Source organism: Scleropages formosus, chromosome 13, assembly GCF_900964775.1.
Source record: "Scleropages formosus chromosome 13, fSclFor1.1, whole genome shotgun sequence".
Classification (NCBI taxonomy): Eukaryota; Metazoa; Chordata; class Actinopteri; order Osteoglossiformes; family Osteoglossidae; genus Scleropages; species Scleropages formosus.
Window position 1 is genome coordinate 23,199,940 of NC_041818.1, and position 16,298 is coordinate 23,216,237.

Genomic DNA, 16,298 nt, shown 5'->3' on the forward strand with positions numbered 1-16,298 from the left:
CAAGCGGAGGCAGAGAAGAGGTGCTGTCTGCAGCTGCCAGCGGCAAACCTCCACCCCCCCCCCCCCGGCAGGTCTACAACGCAGCTCCCACACACCGACTCACGGTGCAAGGCAAGTACCTGTCAGCTGGCAGTAAACACACACCTGCAGTAACACAGAGCTGGACCTCCCAGCTGCTCGGAAACAAACAGAGGCACATCCATCGGGTGAGCTTGCCCCGCCCCGTCCTCCCTCAGCGTGTGTGCGCGCGCGCCCGTTTTAGTGAGTCAGCTCAGCACTCAGTGTAGTGGGGCCGTACCATCATCCTGCCAGTTCCCTGCAGGCTCCACCCACAGCTGGCATCCACGTGGCTCAGAGGAAACTTCACAGAGGGGGTGCTGGCCAAAGGGGAAGTGCGTGTCTGACATCTCGACACCGTAGTACTTTTAGCGTTCAGTATTCTGCCAGTTTCTCTCTCTCTCTCCCTTTTACACATCAGCATTTCTTCAGTGGGTGCAGTGAGTACTGCTCACTTCCCCACTTGCCAGCAAACACACCGAATGATATGGGAGGAAGATATACAAACACACCCCTTTCAAAACATTCTGGATCACTGCAGGAAGATCCTCAGCAACCAGACCACGCACAACCTCACACACTTGTGAAGCAGCATGTGTTACCTTTGAGCACCGTTGTGCAGTAAGACCACACAAAAACCAAATCACAAACAGTTTTAAAAAAAACTACACAGTTTTTCTTTTCTTTTTTTAATTACAGAAGAAATTTTTGAACATTGATTTAACAGGTCTTTGAAGAGGTACATTCAGATCAGGGGTTCAGAGGTCTGGGATCAAGGGGGGGGGGGGGGGGGGGGGACTGAAGGTCCTGTCTCAGGGCTGCCGTGTTGGCTGGTGAAGGTCCCACAATGCACAGCATCCCCTAGTGACCTCTCCGCTGAGAAGTGAAGGTTATTGCCTCCCCCCCATGCAGAAAGCTCTGCACTTTTCTGTTATAAAAAGTCGCTGGACAAAAATGCAGCATTAAAAATACCTTATAATGACATTATTGTTGTAGTCAAGCAAACGGAAGAATTAGTTTCAGTTTGGAAAATAGCATCTCTGATGTTCTTTTAAAGGTTTGTAACTCGCCATTGCAGGCAGGTCCTCAAATTTTCTCCACGAGGTCCAGTCAGGCCTGGGTGCAAACTCAGGGCAGGCCAGTAGTGTCCTCAATACTAGCCTCTCGTACGCTGGTAAACATGAAAAAGCTGCAGACACACCTTGTATTTACACTTCTCCAGCACAAGAACAGAAAAAAGCATGAAAGCGCAAATAAGCCACATGAATAAAAATCAAAAATAATTTCGGAAAAAGAGAGTCCCTTAAAGCTCATCTCCAGCAGTGGATATTGAGGATTCTGCTCAGCAGCAAACCCCCAGCTCATCATGGTGTTCAGGTGTAGTGCTTTGGAGGGAGACCCTCCCACAGTCCCAGACCACACCCACCCGACACTTACAGGAGTCTCTGATCTGTCAGACAGTTCCACACAAACTTAACTCCAACAAGGGAAGACACAAAGAGAGATAAGATGTATAAAAGACCAAAATAGAATGTAGAGAGAACTAAAAATGTAATTAAAACTCAGAAAATAGATCTCCCAAATGGAAAGGATAGCCAGGAAATGCAGATTGGTCTGGTGATGAGGTCTGGGACTTCCTTCTCATTCACTGGTGCAAAAACTTCAGTGTGTGGCGAGAAGAAACAAAAACATTCCATCACATCAGGAATAACAGGTGAATAGAACTAGCACAAGCTGACATTAGTATAAACAAAATTTAAGATTTATGGTACTAAAAAAAATTTTTCCAGGTAAAACCACACATCACAATAAATATGGCAAATGTATTAAGAAAAAAGTGGCTATATTCATGTACGAATGGAATGTATGAAGTTCTGGAAGCAGGTCCATCCATCCTCTACACACTCCCAGGGTCACAGTGCCTCAGGCCAAATTCTGCATGAGACAGCAAAGTCCATACAGGTGGATTCAGACAGGGGATATAACCCTGTCAACAATCTCACTCCAACTTGCATGCATTTTTTAAATGCATTTGTGCGCACTTGTGAAAATATGTAAAACAGCAGAGAGGAAGAAGATATAAGCCAACATTAGATCAAAACAAAAGTCCTCTTCCATCACAGTTATGACATTCACTGAACACACACACATTCAGAAATATTGACCCATATTCTGTCCGGTAAGCTGTGCAGCACAGTTGTACCTGTTTTTTGAGAGGTATAGCGGAATATTTAAAGAACTTCCAGCAAATGGTGGAAGTATTGGCACATACAACAGCACAGCTGTATGGGGTACACAACAGTAAAGAGCTCCATCAGGTTATTCCCAGTGAATGTAGGCTTAGCACTGATGCACAGAGGTGATATGGTTTGCTGTGTGAACAGCCACAGCATTTTTTTTTTTTTTTTAAAAAAAAAAAAAAAAAGACCCCACGGCCCTTATCTTAAAATAGAAAGAGCGAGCTGTAGTAAAATAAACACTGAACAGTGAAATGTAATCCAATAAGCTTATGTGCATGCAACTACTGCACTGCATTATGGGACGGATGGGGAACAGCCGCTCAAGAGAGCTTTGCTGGATACAGCACTGGATGGCAACAGTCCGGAGAGTTGGAAAGTTCTACTCTTTTCAAGGAAAAAGCCAAAAAGAACTGAACACAGTGAAAGCGCATAGTTGATCTTCAGAAACAGTGCTGCTGCATCGGGGTGGGGGTAGATGCTGAACATTGGTTACAGTACAATGGTTACCCTTTTCTTCTTCACTCTTCTTTGTTTGGACATGATTATTTTGGCAAATGTGTGGACATTCAGGAGCTACAGCAAACAGAAGGTCCTGTCAGTCACTCAGCACATTGATGTAATCCTGGTCCTTCAGGTACTTGTACGACACAGGCAATACCATGGCAATCTGTGGAGGAACAAACAATGTCTCCATCACACAAGTATGCTCACATTCACTAGGTGCTCCCCGCTTTGCCCTGGTTGTTGCAAGACAGCAGTGGGGGGCAGGATGGTGCCTTGTCAACATGAATATTGAAACCAAACTTTGCACTGGATTTCCACAAAGCAACTTAACTTAAGCATTTGCTCTGGGACAGACAGTAAAGGGAAACACAAGACTCAGTTTATTTTATATTTTTAAAACACAGGCTGATGTTCTGCATGATCTGTGTGTGCACTTAAGTCAGAGGCATCTCCATTCTCTTCTTAGATACCTAGGAGTTCTCATGGACAGGAAGCTGTCCTTGGGGAGAGGAAGAAGACCTTGATCATTGACTGCTGCTAGCCTGAGTCTCGTGTTTACCAACTCCTACTTTCCCAAGAACTAGAGACTGGTTGGCTGCTAGCTGGAGCGAGACTTTTTTTTTTTTTTGAACAAAGTCAGGGCATTCCACGACAGACAAAAAAAAAAAAAAAAAAAAAAAAAAAAAAAATCCAGCAAAGCCATATGAGGTTAGAAGAACAGAAGCACTTACACTTAACAGCACTGACATGCAGCTCCGGACATTAACAAGTGACACATGCACCACTCCCTACAATCACCACCATCACCAGGACCAACATGACACAAAGAAATGATCTCACCTTCAAACCCTCTTTCAAATATAAACACAGAGAGACATACCAACACACAACACATAACCTCGCTGACACAGAAGAATCCCACACCATTGTTATGTGTTTTTCAGATTTTAAATGGAAAACATGATAGGAAATTGAAAAAAAAAAAGCACCTGCGAGGGCAGAGAGATGTGTAGGTGGGGTGAGGGAGCAGGAACTGGGGCATATTTACGTGGGCTTATTAATAAGTGAGCTCTATATCATTACTCCCAGACCCCCAGAAGGCTGTCATTTCTTCCTTTCATTATATTATACAATATGGTTAGGGAACTTTGTGCCCTGGCAGGTGCATAGTGAGAAAGAAGTTTGATCGTGGGAGCGACTGGCCTAGCGGACACCATGGGGGGGGTGGAGCCTGGTACCTGGTCACAAGACTGTATTGGATTCGTCTGAAAGGGTTCTCATGAGCAGCGGCTTGGAGAATGACTGTGGGCCCCCTGCGTTCGACTGACCCGCTGACTTCTTCTGGAGGGGTGAGGTGGGAGACACTTAGGATGGCACTAATGCACCACTTGATTGTAGAAAAATGCACATAAAGTAGGACGACGACTTACAAAGCTTTTCGTATGTACACTTAGACACACACTTGCTATACACGCCAGACACTCACTCACCGCCACATCAGTTTCTCATGCTACAGTTGTCACAGATAAGCTGAGCTATACTGAGCGGGACATGCATTCGTCAAAGTTCAGAAAAGCAAAACAAGAGGAACCCTGGAGCAGTAAACACTATACACACTTGGCCCAGGTCTTACCCGTTGAAAAAACACAAACACCATTAAAGGTGTTGAGTGCAGCTTGGATTTGGTCTTGGCTTGCTCTTGTTTTACAGCACTGTGCACGCACGAGCACACACACACACACACACACACACACACACACACACACACACACACACACAGTGGTGGACCACAGATGCAGATTGGCAGTAGTGTGCACCAGCACAGACATGCAAGCCAACCACACCCCCAGTCTGGTATGCACAGAGAGCAGGTACAATGCCAGGCAGAGGGGATAAGGGGTTGGGCAGCTCCAGCACTGTGCCAGCAATGTGGAGAACAACTGTCCTTGAATTAACATTGCAAACACGGTCGGTGAGATGGTGAAATAGCAGCTGATCACCCAAAGTGTGCAGTAAGATACACTCACAACTGGTGACGTTAAGAGAAGAAACATTTCAACCCCAGGGAGATAAGTCTCTTAACTGTAGCACCCTGACTAGATGACTGAGATATGCTAGCTTCTCAGATCAGTCCTTGGCCCCAAGGCCTTCCTGCTGCAGCGGTTCTTCTTTATCCAACAGCCCTCCCATAAATAATTTAAAATAAAAATGGTTGGGGGGGGGAGTGACCAAGTAATCAAGAGTAATCGAAAGCAGTCAAAAGCGTGCGATAATGTCTGAGGTAGGGCAGGGCAGCTGCGTAGGGCAGCGTCAAAACAAATAATGGTACTTCAGCACAGTAACAAAAATGTGCAATTAGTTCAGTAATGTACCTGGGTCCATGCAACATATGGCACTTTTCAGACATGATATCCAATAAATATACTATCCACACCTCAATGATAAGTGGTTGTCGGATAAAGAGAATATAGCGATGTATCATTTGGTGCCACACAATAGTTTTCAGATCAGCTGCCTGGTGTCACCTCTGAGATGGGGGTCAGGGCTGACAGCCAAGAGGAGTGAGGGGAAAGGCAGAGAGTTGAGAAACCAGCAATGGCCACACCACCAGGAGAGAGGAGAGAAGAGCAGGGAAAAGACCTCAGTCACTCCAGGAGAAGCTGTGAGTGCTGGGGGTCTGGGACAGCATGAAGATAGTGGACGTTCCAGAAGAAGGAAGGCGTCTCTTCATCTACAACAGCACACAGAACAACAAGGAAAGGAAAGAAAGGTGGTAAGAGTGAGGAAGGGGAAAAAACTGTATAAATTGGGGGTGAAAGCACAAACAGGTCAGTGGATGAGAATGATCTGCCAGACCCTAAATCTGTAGACATATAGACCAGATAATATCTACAATAAATATTTTGGGATCCATCTCATCTCAGCATACAAACCAGAGCTCTATTTACTACTGAAAAAAATTAGCAAAAACATCCAAAGGTGGTGGGGAGATCAGCCCAGGCCTTGAACCAACAACAAGGTTAGTGCCAATGTGGACTTTCTCGTTTGCTGGTTAGCAAGTAGATACAACTATAAAAACATGGCAGGAACCTCTACGGTCCAATAGTGGGCAGATAAAGCTGAAATCAAGGAGAAATAAGAGAGCAAGAGAACAAAGGGCAGAGAGACTGAATGGATGAATGGTGATTTTATACAGATAAGACGGAATAGGTGACTTTCTGAAACAAAACTAAAATTTTTTTAATCAGAGATGAAGCTAGAGGATTGGTGGAGTACAGTGGGGTTGGGGGGCACTGAGGGCAGAAGGAAGAAGTCTGAGGGAAGAACCAGAAAGAAGTGAGTTCTGGAAGATGATTAAAGGAAATATCTTGGCAGTGCGGTGGGGGCTGTGGACAGGAAAAGAAAGATCGGCCTAAAGGATGGAGGCTGAGAGGTGGCTAAAACAAGGGAAATGGAGAGCATGGCGAGGTACGGCTGCAGATGGCAGTGAAGATGAGGGATATGAAACTATACTGAGGTGTGTAGTTGCAGGTTGAGCGTGTGGGGCTAGGTTGAGATGTCCAACGGTAGATGACATAAAAAAAAGTTGTATGAAGATAGAGGAAATATGCCAGTGGTGGTAGCAGAAGGGCACCTGTTGTGCGTGAGGACCACGGGGTTTGCGCAGCACTGCCCACAGGATGTCGGGGAGCAGACTCAGCAGGATGAGCAGGATGATGACTAGCCAGGCTGACACGGAGCTCAGCATGTTGGCAAAGACGAAGTAGAGTCGCTGCTGCTTGAGGAAGGGCCTGCAGGAAGGAGACAGTCTGCATCATTCCGGAAAGTTGAACCGTGTGCAAGGGAAATGTGGGAGATGGGAGATTAGTAGGCTGGGTAGCACTACAGGCAGAGGTCTCACCAGATGATCCCACCCCAGAAAAAGCTAAAAAACACATAGAAGGCCAGTGAGCCCCAGATGACAAAGTGGTTGATCCATGTCCAGTGTCTTGTGTCCAGAGCGAGCTGCATGAAGGACAGACAGATGGAATCAAAACATTTCCCAGCATCCACCAGAAAACCTGTGCTTTCCTATGCACTATATATACATTTATTAATTTAGCTTTTTCCAAAGTGACATATTGTGTGTGTACAGCAAACTATTTGCAATGATTTACCCATTTATACATTTGGGTAATTTTGACTTATTTCAGTGTTAGTATCCTGATTAAAGGTAGTCCAGCAAGCTAAAAATCTGAAACTTGGGTCTTTTGATTGTAAGGTCAAACCACTACACTATCTGCTGCTCCGGACAAGGTCAAAGCTTGTGGAAGTCTGGAGGTTGACAAGTTACTTTGCTTTTAGGGCTCTTTGAGAACGAAAAATACTATTTTGTTGCTTTGCCACACACCTTGAGGGTGACCGTGAAGACCAGGATTGTGAAAACAATTGTCCCAAAGGACCAGTTCCCAAACACCTGTGCAGGGGACATAGTGCAGAAAAAGAACATATCAACACCATGCCACAAGCAACATCTGCTGGAACAGCATAGGATGTGAAGTTGACTGTAGCGCTCTCACCTGGCCATTGTCCTGCAGTGCAGAGTTCCCAAACAGGCAATGGACCCCAAAAAAAAAGAGCAGACCCTGGAAGATTCCCAAGAGCGTCCAGCAGAGGAATGGACCCCACCGAAGCATGGCGTTCTTCGCCACCTCCCTGCATGCCAGGTGTCATACAAATACATGTGGTGATCATAAACCACCAATCTAATGAGACAGGAAAATGACACAAGGGCAGGTGACTTCTGCTGCTCACCTGTAGAGTGTGGCATTCTCAAGCAGGATCTCAATGCAGATGTGCTGTTCCAGGAGGCTATAGGCCAGGATGGGCATAGAGGTGAAGCAGATGTTGTACATCGTCAGATAGGCTGCGTCGTACAGTGGCTGGGAGGGGAAGGGTCGAAGGGTTGGGGTGGAGCCTTAATACCACAAAGGAACAAGCACACCCGCAGACATGCTTTACACATATATAATCCACTCTCAGAGTCAGTAGTGTGTACAGAAGTAACTCTGTTTGCACACGCTGAGTGAGATTATATACACCTCTGGCATGACTCATACCAGGAGGAGACAGAGGAAAGGTTAATCAGAGGGGAAGGAGCTAGGGAATTAACAGGAATCATCAGACTGGTTGCTCACAATCCAGCCAAAGAGCATCTGCAGCTCAAAAGGACCCTTTTCATTTACCTGCTGAGAATATCCGCAGAAGAACTGATACAGGAACTGTGGTAAGATGAAGCAGAGGTTCTGCAAACAAGGGGACAAAACAGTGGATTACAATGTGCAAGCGATGCATTGCTGGCTGTGGAGCTGCTTTACACAGGATATAGAAAAAAGTGACATCTGTGGAACACAAGTCAACCTGTCATTAGAATCAGTTCTGTCCTCTTAGATGTCACCTGGTTTGAAGTAAAACTCTACCCGTGTCCCCCCAGGACACTGCACCCAGTCCTACCTTGTAGAAGAAGTACTGAACGAGGTGGGCGATGCGCACATAGTAAAGGTGTCCATGTGCCAAGAGCAGTTTTTTCAGATGCTTTAGTTTGGGAATGGCGTAATCACTGTTCCGCACCGCCTGTCGGCCCTCCTTCCCCTTTATACCTAAAAATTAGTTATAGGCCAACTAATGGGTACAGAGAACAAAAAAAGAGAAACTATCCTTAAGGTACAAATCAGGAGGTTAAAGAGCTCACCAATGCCCACATGTGCTTCCAGAATCATGCTGACATCATTAGCCCCATCCCCGATTGACAGGGTGATGGGATTTCCTTTTGAATTTTTCACCATCTTCACTATCTGCAGAGGAAGACATGAACTGTAAGAAAATGTAAGACACCCTGTGCTGTCTTTTGAGGTACACAGAGCAAAGGACATTTAAGTTGCGGTTTCCAAGTAACAGTGCAATGTGTTGTTTACTACAAGCAAAAAAAGGCTATGGTAACGTTTTCCCCACGCCACAAAAAGGCCCCACCAACTCCACCTGGGCTTTCTGCAGCGGCGCCATGCGGCAACACAGGACAGCCGTGCAGTTTTGGCAGATCTGGAGAAAAAGACTCCTGTAGTTGCTGGAGACTACATCTGAGGAGGCGTTCAGCAGCAGAGACAGTGTTGTGCCGTCGATGATGAAGCCATACTCCTGAGCAGCCGAAGACCAGGTCCTGTTTTGCACAAACACGCATGCATGCAGTAAGGGCCTCATTCAGCCATGCTGTAAGTTCTCTTATACTTGCAGGTTTCAGTCAAATTTCCCCCACAGGCTTTTCCAGGAGTTCCTTACTATGTCTTTGATACCCACAGCGACCCACATACAGAACATTATTTATACACAGTTCAACATCCCAAACTCCTGCCCTTAACTGACCTTGTGACCCCTCCTTTTGGAGGTGGTGCATCCTGCACTGCCCTCTTGTGGTAGTCCAGTAGCAGCTCATGCAGGCGCTCCCCGCGCTTGCGGCCTCCTTCCTCCAGGGTGCGCACTGTCAGCTCTAGTAACTCAGTGCTGCGCTGAAAGAGCCGGCAGGCATAGCAGGTGGACTTGGCAGTCTCCATCTTGTCCCCTGTCAGCACCCACACCTTTATGCCGGCACTCTGCAGGGCCTCCATGGTCTCGGCTGCCTCCTCCTGCAGTCTAGGGGGTGTTGGACCAAGTGATCAATCAGTGGGTTGGCCATTGATGGCCACACCAGTCAGATTGACAACGAGAGCCAGTGGATCAGCAGTTCAGACCTGTCCTCCACTGCTGTGGCTCCAATTAGATTCATCCCTTTCTCCACTTGGTTGTAGACTGCCACGAGCCTCTCCTCCCTGTCCTGTAAAGCCAGCCGCGCCTCCCTCAGCTCTGCATCCACCCGTGCAAACACCTCATCGGTGAGCCGCTTGTAGGCCACGCAGAGTGTTCGGTAGCCCTCCTGCAGCACAACGGCAAGTGCAAACACAGACAACGCACAGGCTTTTACTTTCCAAGCTTTTCAGCTGACCTAAATTGTATTAGCTGTGCGTGTAGCCCGAGTAACGGTGTATGGACAGGGCTGGCACGGCTCTCACCGTGGCGTTGCGCTCCACGTGCATGCGTATGCGTTCCACCTCCTCTTGCCTGACACGTGGGAAGATGGAGGAGTCAGCTCCTTTGCAAAACAGCAGTGTCTCCCCTGGTGATCAAGGAGAGAACACAAAAACACAGAGGGGAGAGAAGAGGAAAAAAAAAGGTGAGCAACAGGCCTCCTGGAGTTCAGTGTTCAACAAAGCTGTTCCATGACTACTGCAGGACTCACCATCTGGAGATCTGACGATCACACTCATGCGTCTTCGCACTGGGTCAAAGTTTAACACATGTAGCAGCTCATACCTTCAAAGCACAAATGGTGAAAGAAACCTTGAGTTCATCATTTATGAAAAAATAAGTAACATTCAAAGTGTTCACAGGTAATGTCTCTGCTTCCATCTAGACTTACTTCTCAATCTTATTATTCCTGTTCAATATTTTCATGCTTTTGCTTTCCAAGCCCAGGAAAGTGAACCCGTACCTGAAAGGCAGGAAAGATGAGAACTTTGTGTGGTAACATGTATTGAACTATTTAAAATTTGCTAAACATTGCACTCTGTACCATATGCTCTTACTTCATGGCTCCTTTGACCAATGCCACCTCATCTGGAGAGGAGGCAATGAATCCACGCTGTTCCACTGCGCTGGCCACGTCCACTCCATCTACCTGGTCGGCAAATCCAACCCCCTGCCCTGCCTCTTTCACCTGAACAGTGTGACACAGACACAGAGCCCGGAGGAACAACTCCTCCTTCTCCTGGAGAGGGAAAGAGGGGCAGAGTTAATGGAAACAATTGGTACCAAACAAAATCCCTTACCCTGCTAGAACAGCCTGCTGTCACTTGGATTTTCCATTTCTAGTCAAATTCCAACTTGTCGATCTTACAAATATTTAATATTTTTCTCATCTACACTGCCTGACACTGTAGAAACAGAGGTAAACTACTTTGGCCAGACTCGTACCAACCCAGGCACAACATACCCTTCCTGCTTTCTGCTGCAACTTGCTGACCGGACCATCCGTCACACAAAACCCATCCAGTTCTGTGCGCGAGTCCTGGTACTTGTACTGGAAGCCGTCGATGCTGCATTCAATGAACTCCATGTTGTTCTGTGTGAGGGTGCCGGTCTTGTCAGTGAACACATACTCCACCTGCAGGTAGGAAGAGGAACTGCACCTTGGGTGGCTGAGCTGCTGAAACCTCCAGGCCATGAACAGGTGGGAGCGGTAAGAAAGGACAATTACACTGGACAAAATCACACTGCTGACATAAATCATTAACAGTCAGTCCCCTTTAATGCCAAGTAACCATGCGGCAAACCAATTGTCGACTAATTTACAACCACAATATTTCAACTGTGCGCCAAGCAACAGAGGACCTTAAGGCATGAACCTACTGCAGAATGCACCCTCCCTCACCTGACCCAGCTCCTCATTGAGGTCAGATGTGTTCACCAGTGCCCCCTCCTGGATCTCCCGGTCATAGAAATCCCGGTCCCAGGTGATAAAGAAAGAGCCCAGGAATTTCTGCATTTCCACAGTAACATACATGGACACGGGGATGATGAAGTTGAAGAGAACCATGAAGGAAAGGAAGTCCGTAAACATCTTCAAGAACTGCAATACACAGACAGAGGTGGCCCAGAGCCACCAATCAGTTGCAGTTGCAGGATGTAACATCAAAGTGGAGAACAGCTGACAACAATAGGATGAGACATCGCAGCGGAGGACTGCCTAAGCACAGCTCAAGTGAGGGTCAGACAAATTCACTGCTGCAGGGGATGATGTAGTGGATAACAGTACAGAACAGTAATTATCTGGGCCCACTACTATTTTCAATATATCTAAATCTGCTTTTCTTTCACTTTTACTTTTCTGGAGAACCTAAATACTCCCATTTTTGATTGCTAGCTATCGTAAATGCAATGTAAATGGAATCATGAACGAAAGATTCTGCAAACAAAACATTTCTGTAAACAAAGTGCAATCGCTGATAGGCACACCAGCTGAGTCAATAAGATATATAGCGCAATCAGCCCACGTTATCACAGAGCAGATGAAGTGGTTGAAACTAGATGTTACAAAGTTTCAAAAAATGTTGTAAGTCAAGGGCCACTTGTACAAATTTAGGAAAGACCGACACCTCTTCCATACTCAATCACTTATTTCAAGTAAATTCTGGAATAAAAGGACACTATGGTCTATGTATTTATGTGGTGGCATTTCCAGTATTAGCCATCAGGACACAATGGTCTCACCATATTGGCTTCTTTCTCTTTCTGTGTCTTCTGGTTGTACCAGGGCTCATCTTGTCCACGCTGGTTCTGCCACACGTACTTGAGTGTGGTGCACACGAGCGCTTTGCTCAGCAGGATGCACAGATACACCAGAAGGAACCCATTGATGGACCTGAGTGAAACAAAAGCACATGTGCACCTGCAGAGAACAGCTGTGCCCCAGTTTTTTTTTTTTTTTTTGCCTAAATGTCTTTATAAACATTAATAAAGCTTATCAATAGTCCAAAATAATCCCAATATACACACAGGTCAACTAGCACTTCAAGCTGTGCAACTTCCCCAGGGACAGACACCAATGCACTTTTATCAAGAGAGGTTTAAATACTTCCTCCGTGGCCCTCACCTTTTTTTCTATGTCCCAATGCTCTGTAACAGAAGCCCAAATACCCCCTGTAATGAGAAAACTCTTACTTCTCCACAACAGAGCGTTTCTGAGACTTGCCCTGGTAATTGAGGGCCATCTTGGTCTCCATGCCTGTGTAGACTGCCACTCCTGTGGGGAGATGGGAGAAGAGAAGGTATTCAGCAACTGCAGTGAAGCCAGGGGGAAGGTCACTAAGTCACTTATATAGGCACTCACCATAAACCACCCTGGTGTTCTTTAGGGTAGCTCCTTTCAGCAGAAGGTTCTCGGGGCCCAGAGACCTGGAGAGAAGGAGCAAGTGGTCAAGTATTAACATGTCTCGAATTGGAGATGGCACCACAACGGAAACTACCCGCAGAGACTGAGAAAAGGTTGTGTGATTCTCTTGACTACCATGCAGTCTGCAGCATCTACAAGTGCTTAGCAATCTGTCTGGAGTTCACAAATCAAGAAAACTGCAGCCGGTAAGTGATGACAGGAAGAAAGGGTGCAAAGATAAGAGGTGGGGTGGAAGACAGGTGGGTCTGGTGGAAAATGATTACAAAGGGCGCTACACGCTACATGGAGGCAAAACTAGCAGCAAATGATAGAATGGATGGATGGGGGCAGGTAAGCTAGAATCAGGCTATTAGGATACACTGCTGAACTGGCAAGATAAGAGGCAGTGTCGAGAATAGGTTACACAGTCGCCAAACAGGGAAGGGGTTTAAATAGCTCACCGCACGGCTGGCTCCTGGCCATCCTTGTGGATGTGCATCCTACCAACAAACCTGCGGAGGAAGGGAGAGATGCCACCTTGTTAGCAGCAGGAGAGACAGGAATGAAATGGCAGGAGGGTCTGATCCTGAAGGGCTAAAGTGCTCTACTGGTTAAACAGTCCTAGCCAGATTCCCAAGTGAAATTGCAATTTTTGCCCTGCTTGTTTGATATCCAAAAACAATCTACATTTGTTTCTGAAATCCTTATAACTTTGGTTCTGCTACAGCTGTCTTGAGTCAGAGTGTAATGAGTACTTCCAAACAGATGGTGGAGCCAAACCATTACTTCTGTAGTAGGGAAAACTATCTTTGTTTACATTTATTCATTTAGCAGGTGTGTTTTGCCAAAGCAACACACACGTCAGGGAAAGAAAAAAAAAAAAAAAAACAATGCACAATCTATGCACAGTCCCAGTTCCCTTTAAATTCCCTTTACAGAAATCGCTTGGAACATCATGGTCACACGAGGGTGAAAATTCAAATAAAGTTTACTGGGCCATCTGCACCTCCTGGCAAAAATTAATAATTTTTATTAACCAATGAAAGATGAGCCCCAGTGCTACATTATGAACACCATAAAAAAAAGACAAACGCATTCAAAGGTGCTACATCAATCTGCACATTGTGGATGAAAAGCAAGAGCTCACAGCACCGTAACGAGCTTCAGGGGATTGAGCTTTATACAAGGCGGGCAAGGGTAGCCACCGAGCCCCCCCCACACAGTTTTTGGTCTTACTTGTAGAGGTCAGGTTGAGGCTGCTCACATTCGATTGTAGCGTTAAGCACTTCCAGGTCACTCTCCAAGTCAGGCACTGTGTAGTGTGTCTATAAGGAGGAGAAGAGTCTTATGAGATTCATCAGGAGATTGAGAAATCCGAAAACAGTACCTCCCAGTCATGCTACCTTGTGGTTGGACTCCCCGTCTAGACTGGCCGTGGTGACAAAGCAGGTGTCGTCGTCCCGGCTGGACCCCAACAGGATCAGGTCACAGGGGAACGTCTCATCCTCCAGAACCTCCACGATGTCACCCACCTGGCCACCACAAGGAAAGCTTTACACCCACCTGAGGGGTAATCCCATGCATGCAAGCGCCCTTAATGGTGAATGAGCATCAATAAATGTGTGTTCTATCAGAACATGCCAAGAGACAATAACTCGGTTCAACACAAACTAACGCTGGTCTTAACAGATATAATTTAGCAGCTGAAAAAGATACCTTTATCTTCTTGCTCTCCTTCTGGGTTCGCCGGCCATTCTCCAGCACATTGACTGGGTAGTTGTTCACCTCATTGTCTGCTTTATGTCGCAGCCAGTCCTCATAGCCCTAGTGGAGTTGAGACTGGTCAGGGTCACCTGGTCTGTCTTCCCGACATCCAGCCAAAAAGCTACGCCATCCCACACACTCAAGAAAAGGAAGCCCTATCCTAGGGTGCCTCTCAAGAAGATCGAGAGGCAGGCCAGACAGCCAGACTAAAGCCAAAACAGTACAAGTGGCGCATCTGTGTGTCTACCTCAGCCAACAGGAGGGGTTTCCAAAAAAAATCAGCATCTGTATGAAGGGCTTTCAAACTCCTCAAGTTTTACAACTTTACCACCATAAAATCTTTAAAGCGGTGTTAGTTAAAAATCAGAAACTGAGGGTAGCCGTGAGGACTAGCCATCGCTCACCTGTTTGATGGCTGTCACAGTGATGACAAAAAACAAGGGCAGACCGCTGGTCACAGGGCTGGTGGGAGTGTCCACAATCACCTGGGGGAAGGGAGTGGAGACAGAAAACCTCAGATTCCAGAGAAGCACCATTCAACCATAAACATTAGATCACATCACTCTAGCTCATATGATATTTTGTGCCAGGGCTGACTGATTTCTCACAGCATGCTGGCCTTGAAGGGCTGAGTGTTTAATTTTGATTCCGAGCCACTTCAACTGGTGTACGAGGTGCATTTCAGTTGCTAATTGAGGTAGCTCCCCCAAGAGGTATGGAGAATTAATCTCCTCACTTTATTAAAAAAAAAAAAAAAAAAAAAGCTGTTACCTAGGAACAGTTACCATAGCAGCCTTTACCAGGCCTCTCTGAGGATCGCTCCATGCTGGTTAACTGTCACTAACAAACAAGGACAACGGAACTGAGGCCAAAGCTGCACCGGATAAGGGTAAGTGCATTTAAAGGCCAGTGCAGAGGGCAGTTCTCCCTCCCATCGTCACACAATGTAGGCGGAGAGGAGGGGCGAGAGGGTGTATGATGACTCAAACTCTGTGCTCACTGAGGCAAGAGTCAAGTACTCTCAGTCCAACAGATCCTTAACAGACATCTACTCTGTGCAAGGAAACATTCATACTGCATTTGTGGACATCTCAGGGCACCCATTTTAGATCAGCACCTCAGATCAAGGACAAAAGTTGTTTTTGGGGTGGAATCAGACTTTTTGTTATTCATATGTCCAGTTCCACTTTTCCTCCACTTTTAGTGCATGGACAACATTAAAGAAACAATACACAAATAAAACATGCCGACCAGGAGCATGTAGCTGCATGGTCTCCCCAATACAGCCGTGCTTCAACCCTGCAGTCCCACACAATCTGCTCAAGGTCCCAGCTTCACTGCCCTCCCCTACCCCCCTAAAGAGAGCACCAGTCACAAGACAGATTTGTTTGGAGAAAAAAAAGCAGCTGCATTCCACAGGAAAAGTAATAATCCTTCTCTAAATAAGAAAAGGGTGATAAGAACATTATTAGTACATTGCAAATTAGAACTGCACAGAAAGGCCTGTATATATTACTAGCAAAAAGTGAGCCTACTTGGACAACCTGGGCAGTTCCTGTGTAGGATTAACTGGACAGAGGACTGAAATCAACCCACATGTTTTCCAAATCTCTGAGAACTGCTGCAGAATGAACACAGCACATCATTTCCTTATCAACCCTAACCGAATGCTTTGAGGACAGAGAGAGAGAAAACCTTTCCTGCTATGGCACTCAAACTGTTGAGTGTATACA

At 46.3% G+C, this 16,298-nt stretch overlaps 1 protein-coding gene across 5 annotated transcripts in view; it reads right to left on the reverse strand.

Annotated features, from left to right (window-relative positions):
• Positions 1-2,434: 2,434 nt before the first annotated feature.
• Positions 2,435-16,298, reverse strand: part of atp11c (ATPase phospholipid transporting 11C (ATP11C blood group)) — a 30,682-nt gene continuing 16,818 nt past the window's right edge. Inside the window, exons 4-30 of one of the 5 annotated variants that reach the window (XR_003798081.1) lie at positions 14,970-15,050; positions 14,518-14,625; positions 14,205-14,333; positions 14,038-14,126; positions 13,263-13,313; positions 12,760-12,824; positions 12,591-12,672; positions 12,141-12,291; positions 11,302-11,499; positions 10,864-11,034; positions 10,457-10,638; positions 10,291-10,362; positions 10,111-10,184; positions 9,884-9,987; positions 9,566-9,747; positions 9,201-9,467; positions 8,820-8,997; positions 8,533-8,635; positions 8,295-8,440; positions 8,027-8,086; positions 7,596-7,723; positions 7,361-7,496; positions 7,192-7,257; positions 6,703-6,806; positions 6,436-6,592; positions 5,236-5,532; positions 2,435-2,964 (exon numbers count right to left, since the gene is read on the reverse strand). Coding sequence is in view for 4 of the 5 variants with exons in the window: in XM_018733390.2 (XP_018588906.1) it covers positions 4,044-4,142; positions 6,436-6,592; positions 6,703-6,806; positions 7,192-7,257; positions 7,361-7,496; positions 7,596-7,723; positions 8,027-8,086; positions 8,295-8,440; positions 8,533-8,635; positions 8,820-8,997; positions 9,201-9,467; positions 9,566-9,747; positions 9,884-9,987; positions 10,111-10,184; positions 10,291-10,362; positions 10,457-10,638; positions 10,864-11,034; positions 11,302-11,499; positions 12,141-12,291; positions 12,591-12,672; positions 12,760-12,824; positions 13,263-13,313; positions 14,038-14,126; positions 14,205-14,333; positions 14,518-14,625; positions 14,970-15,050 (3,183 nt within the window). In the remaining variant the exon portion in view is untranslated. Of the gene's footprint in view, positions 2,965-4,039; positions 4,143-5,235; positions 5,533-6,435; positions 6,593-6,702; positions 6,807-7,191; positions 7,258-7,360; positions 7,497-7,595; positions 7,759-8,026; positions 8,087-8,294; positions 8,441-8,532; positions 8,636-8,819; positions 8,998-9,200; positions 9,468-9,565; positions 9,748-9,883; positions 9,988-10,110; positions 10,185-10,290; positions 10,363-10,456; positions 10,639-10,863; positions 11,035-11,301; positions 11,500-12,140; positions 12,292-12,590; positions 12,673-12,759; positions 12,825-13,262; positions 13,314-14,037; positions 14,127-14,204; positions 14,334-14,517; positions 14,626-14,969; positions 15,051-16,298 lie in introns of those variants that run through there. The other 4 variants (XM_018733391.2, XM_018733390.2, XM_018733393.2 and 1 more) reach the window with 4 other exon arrangements.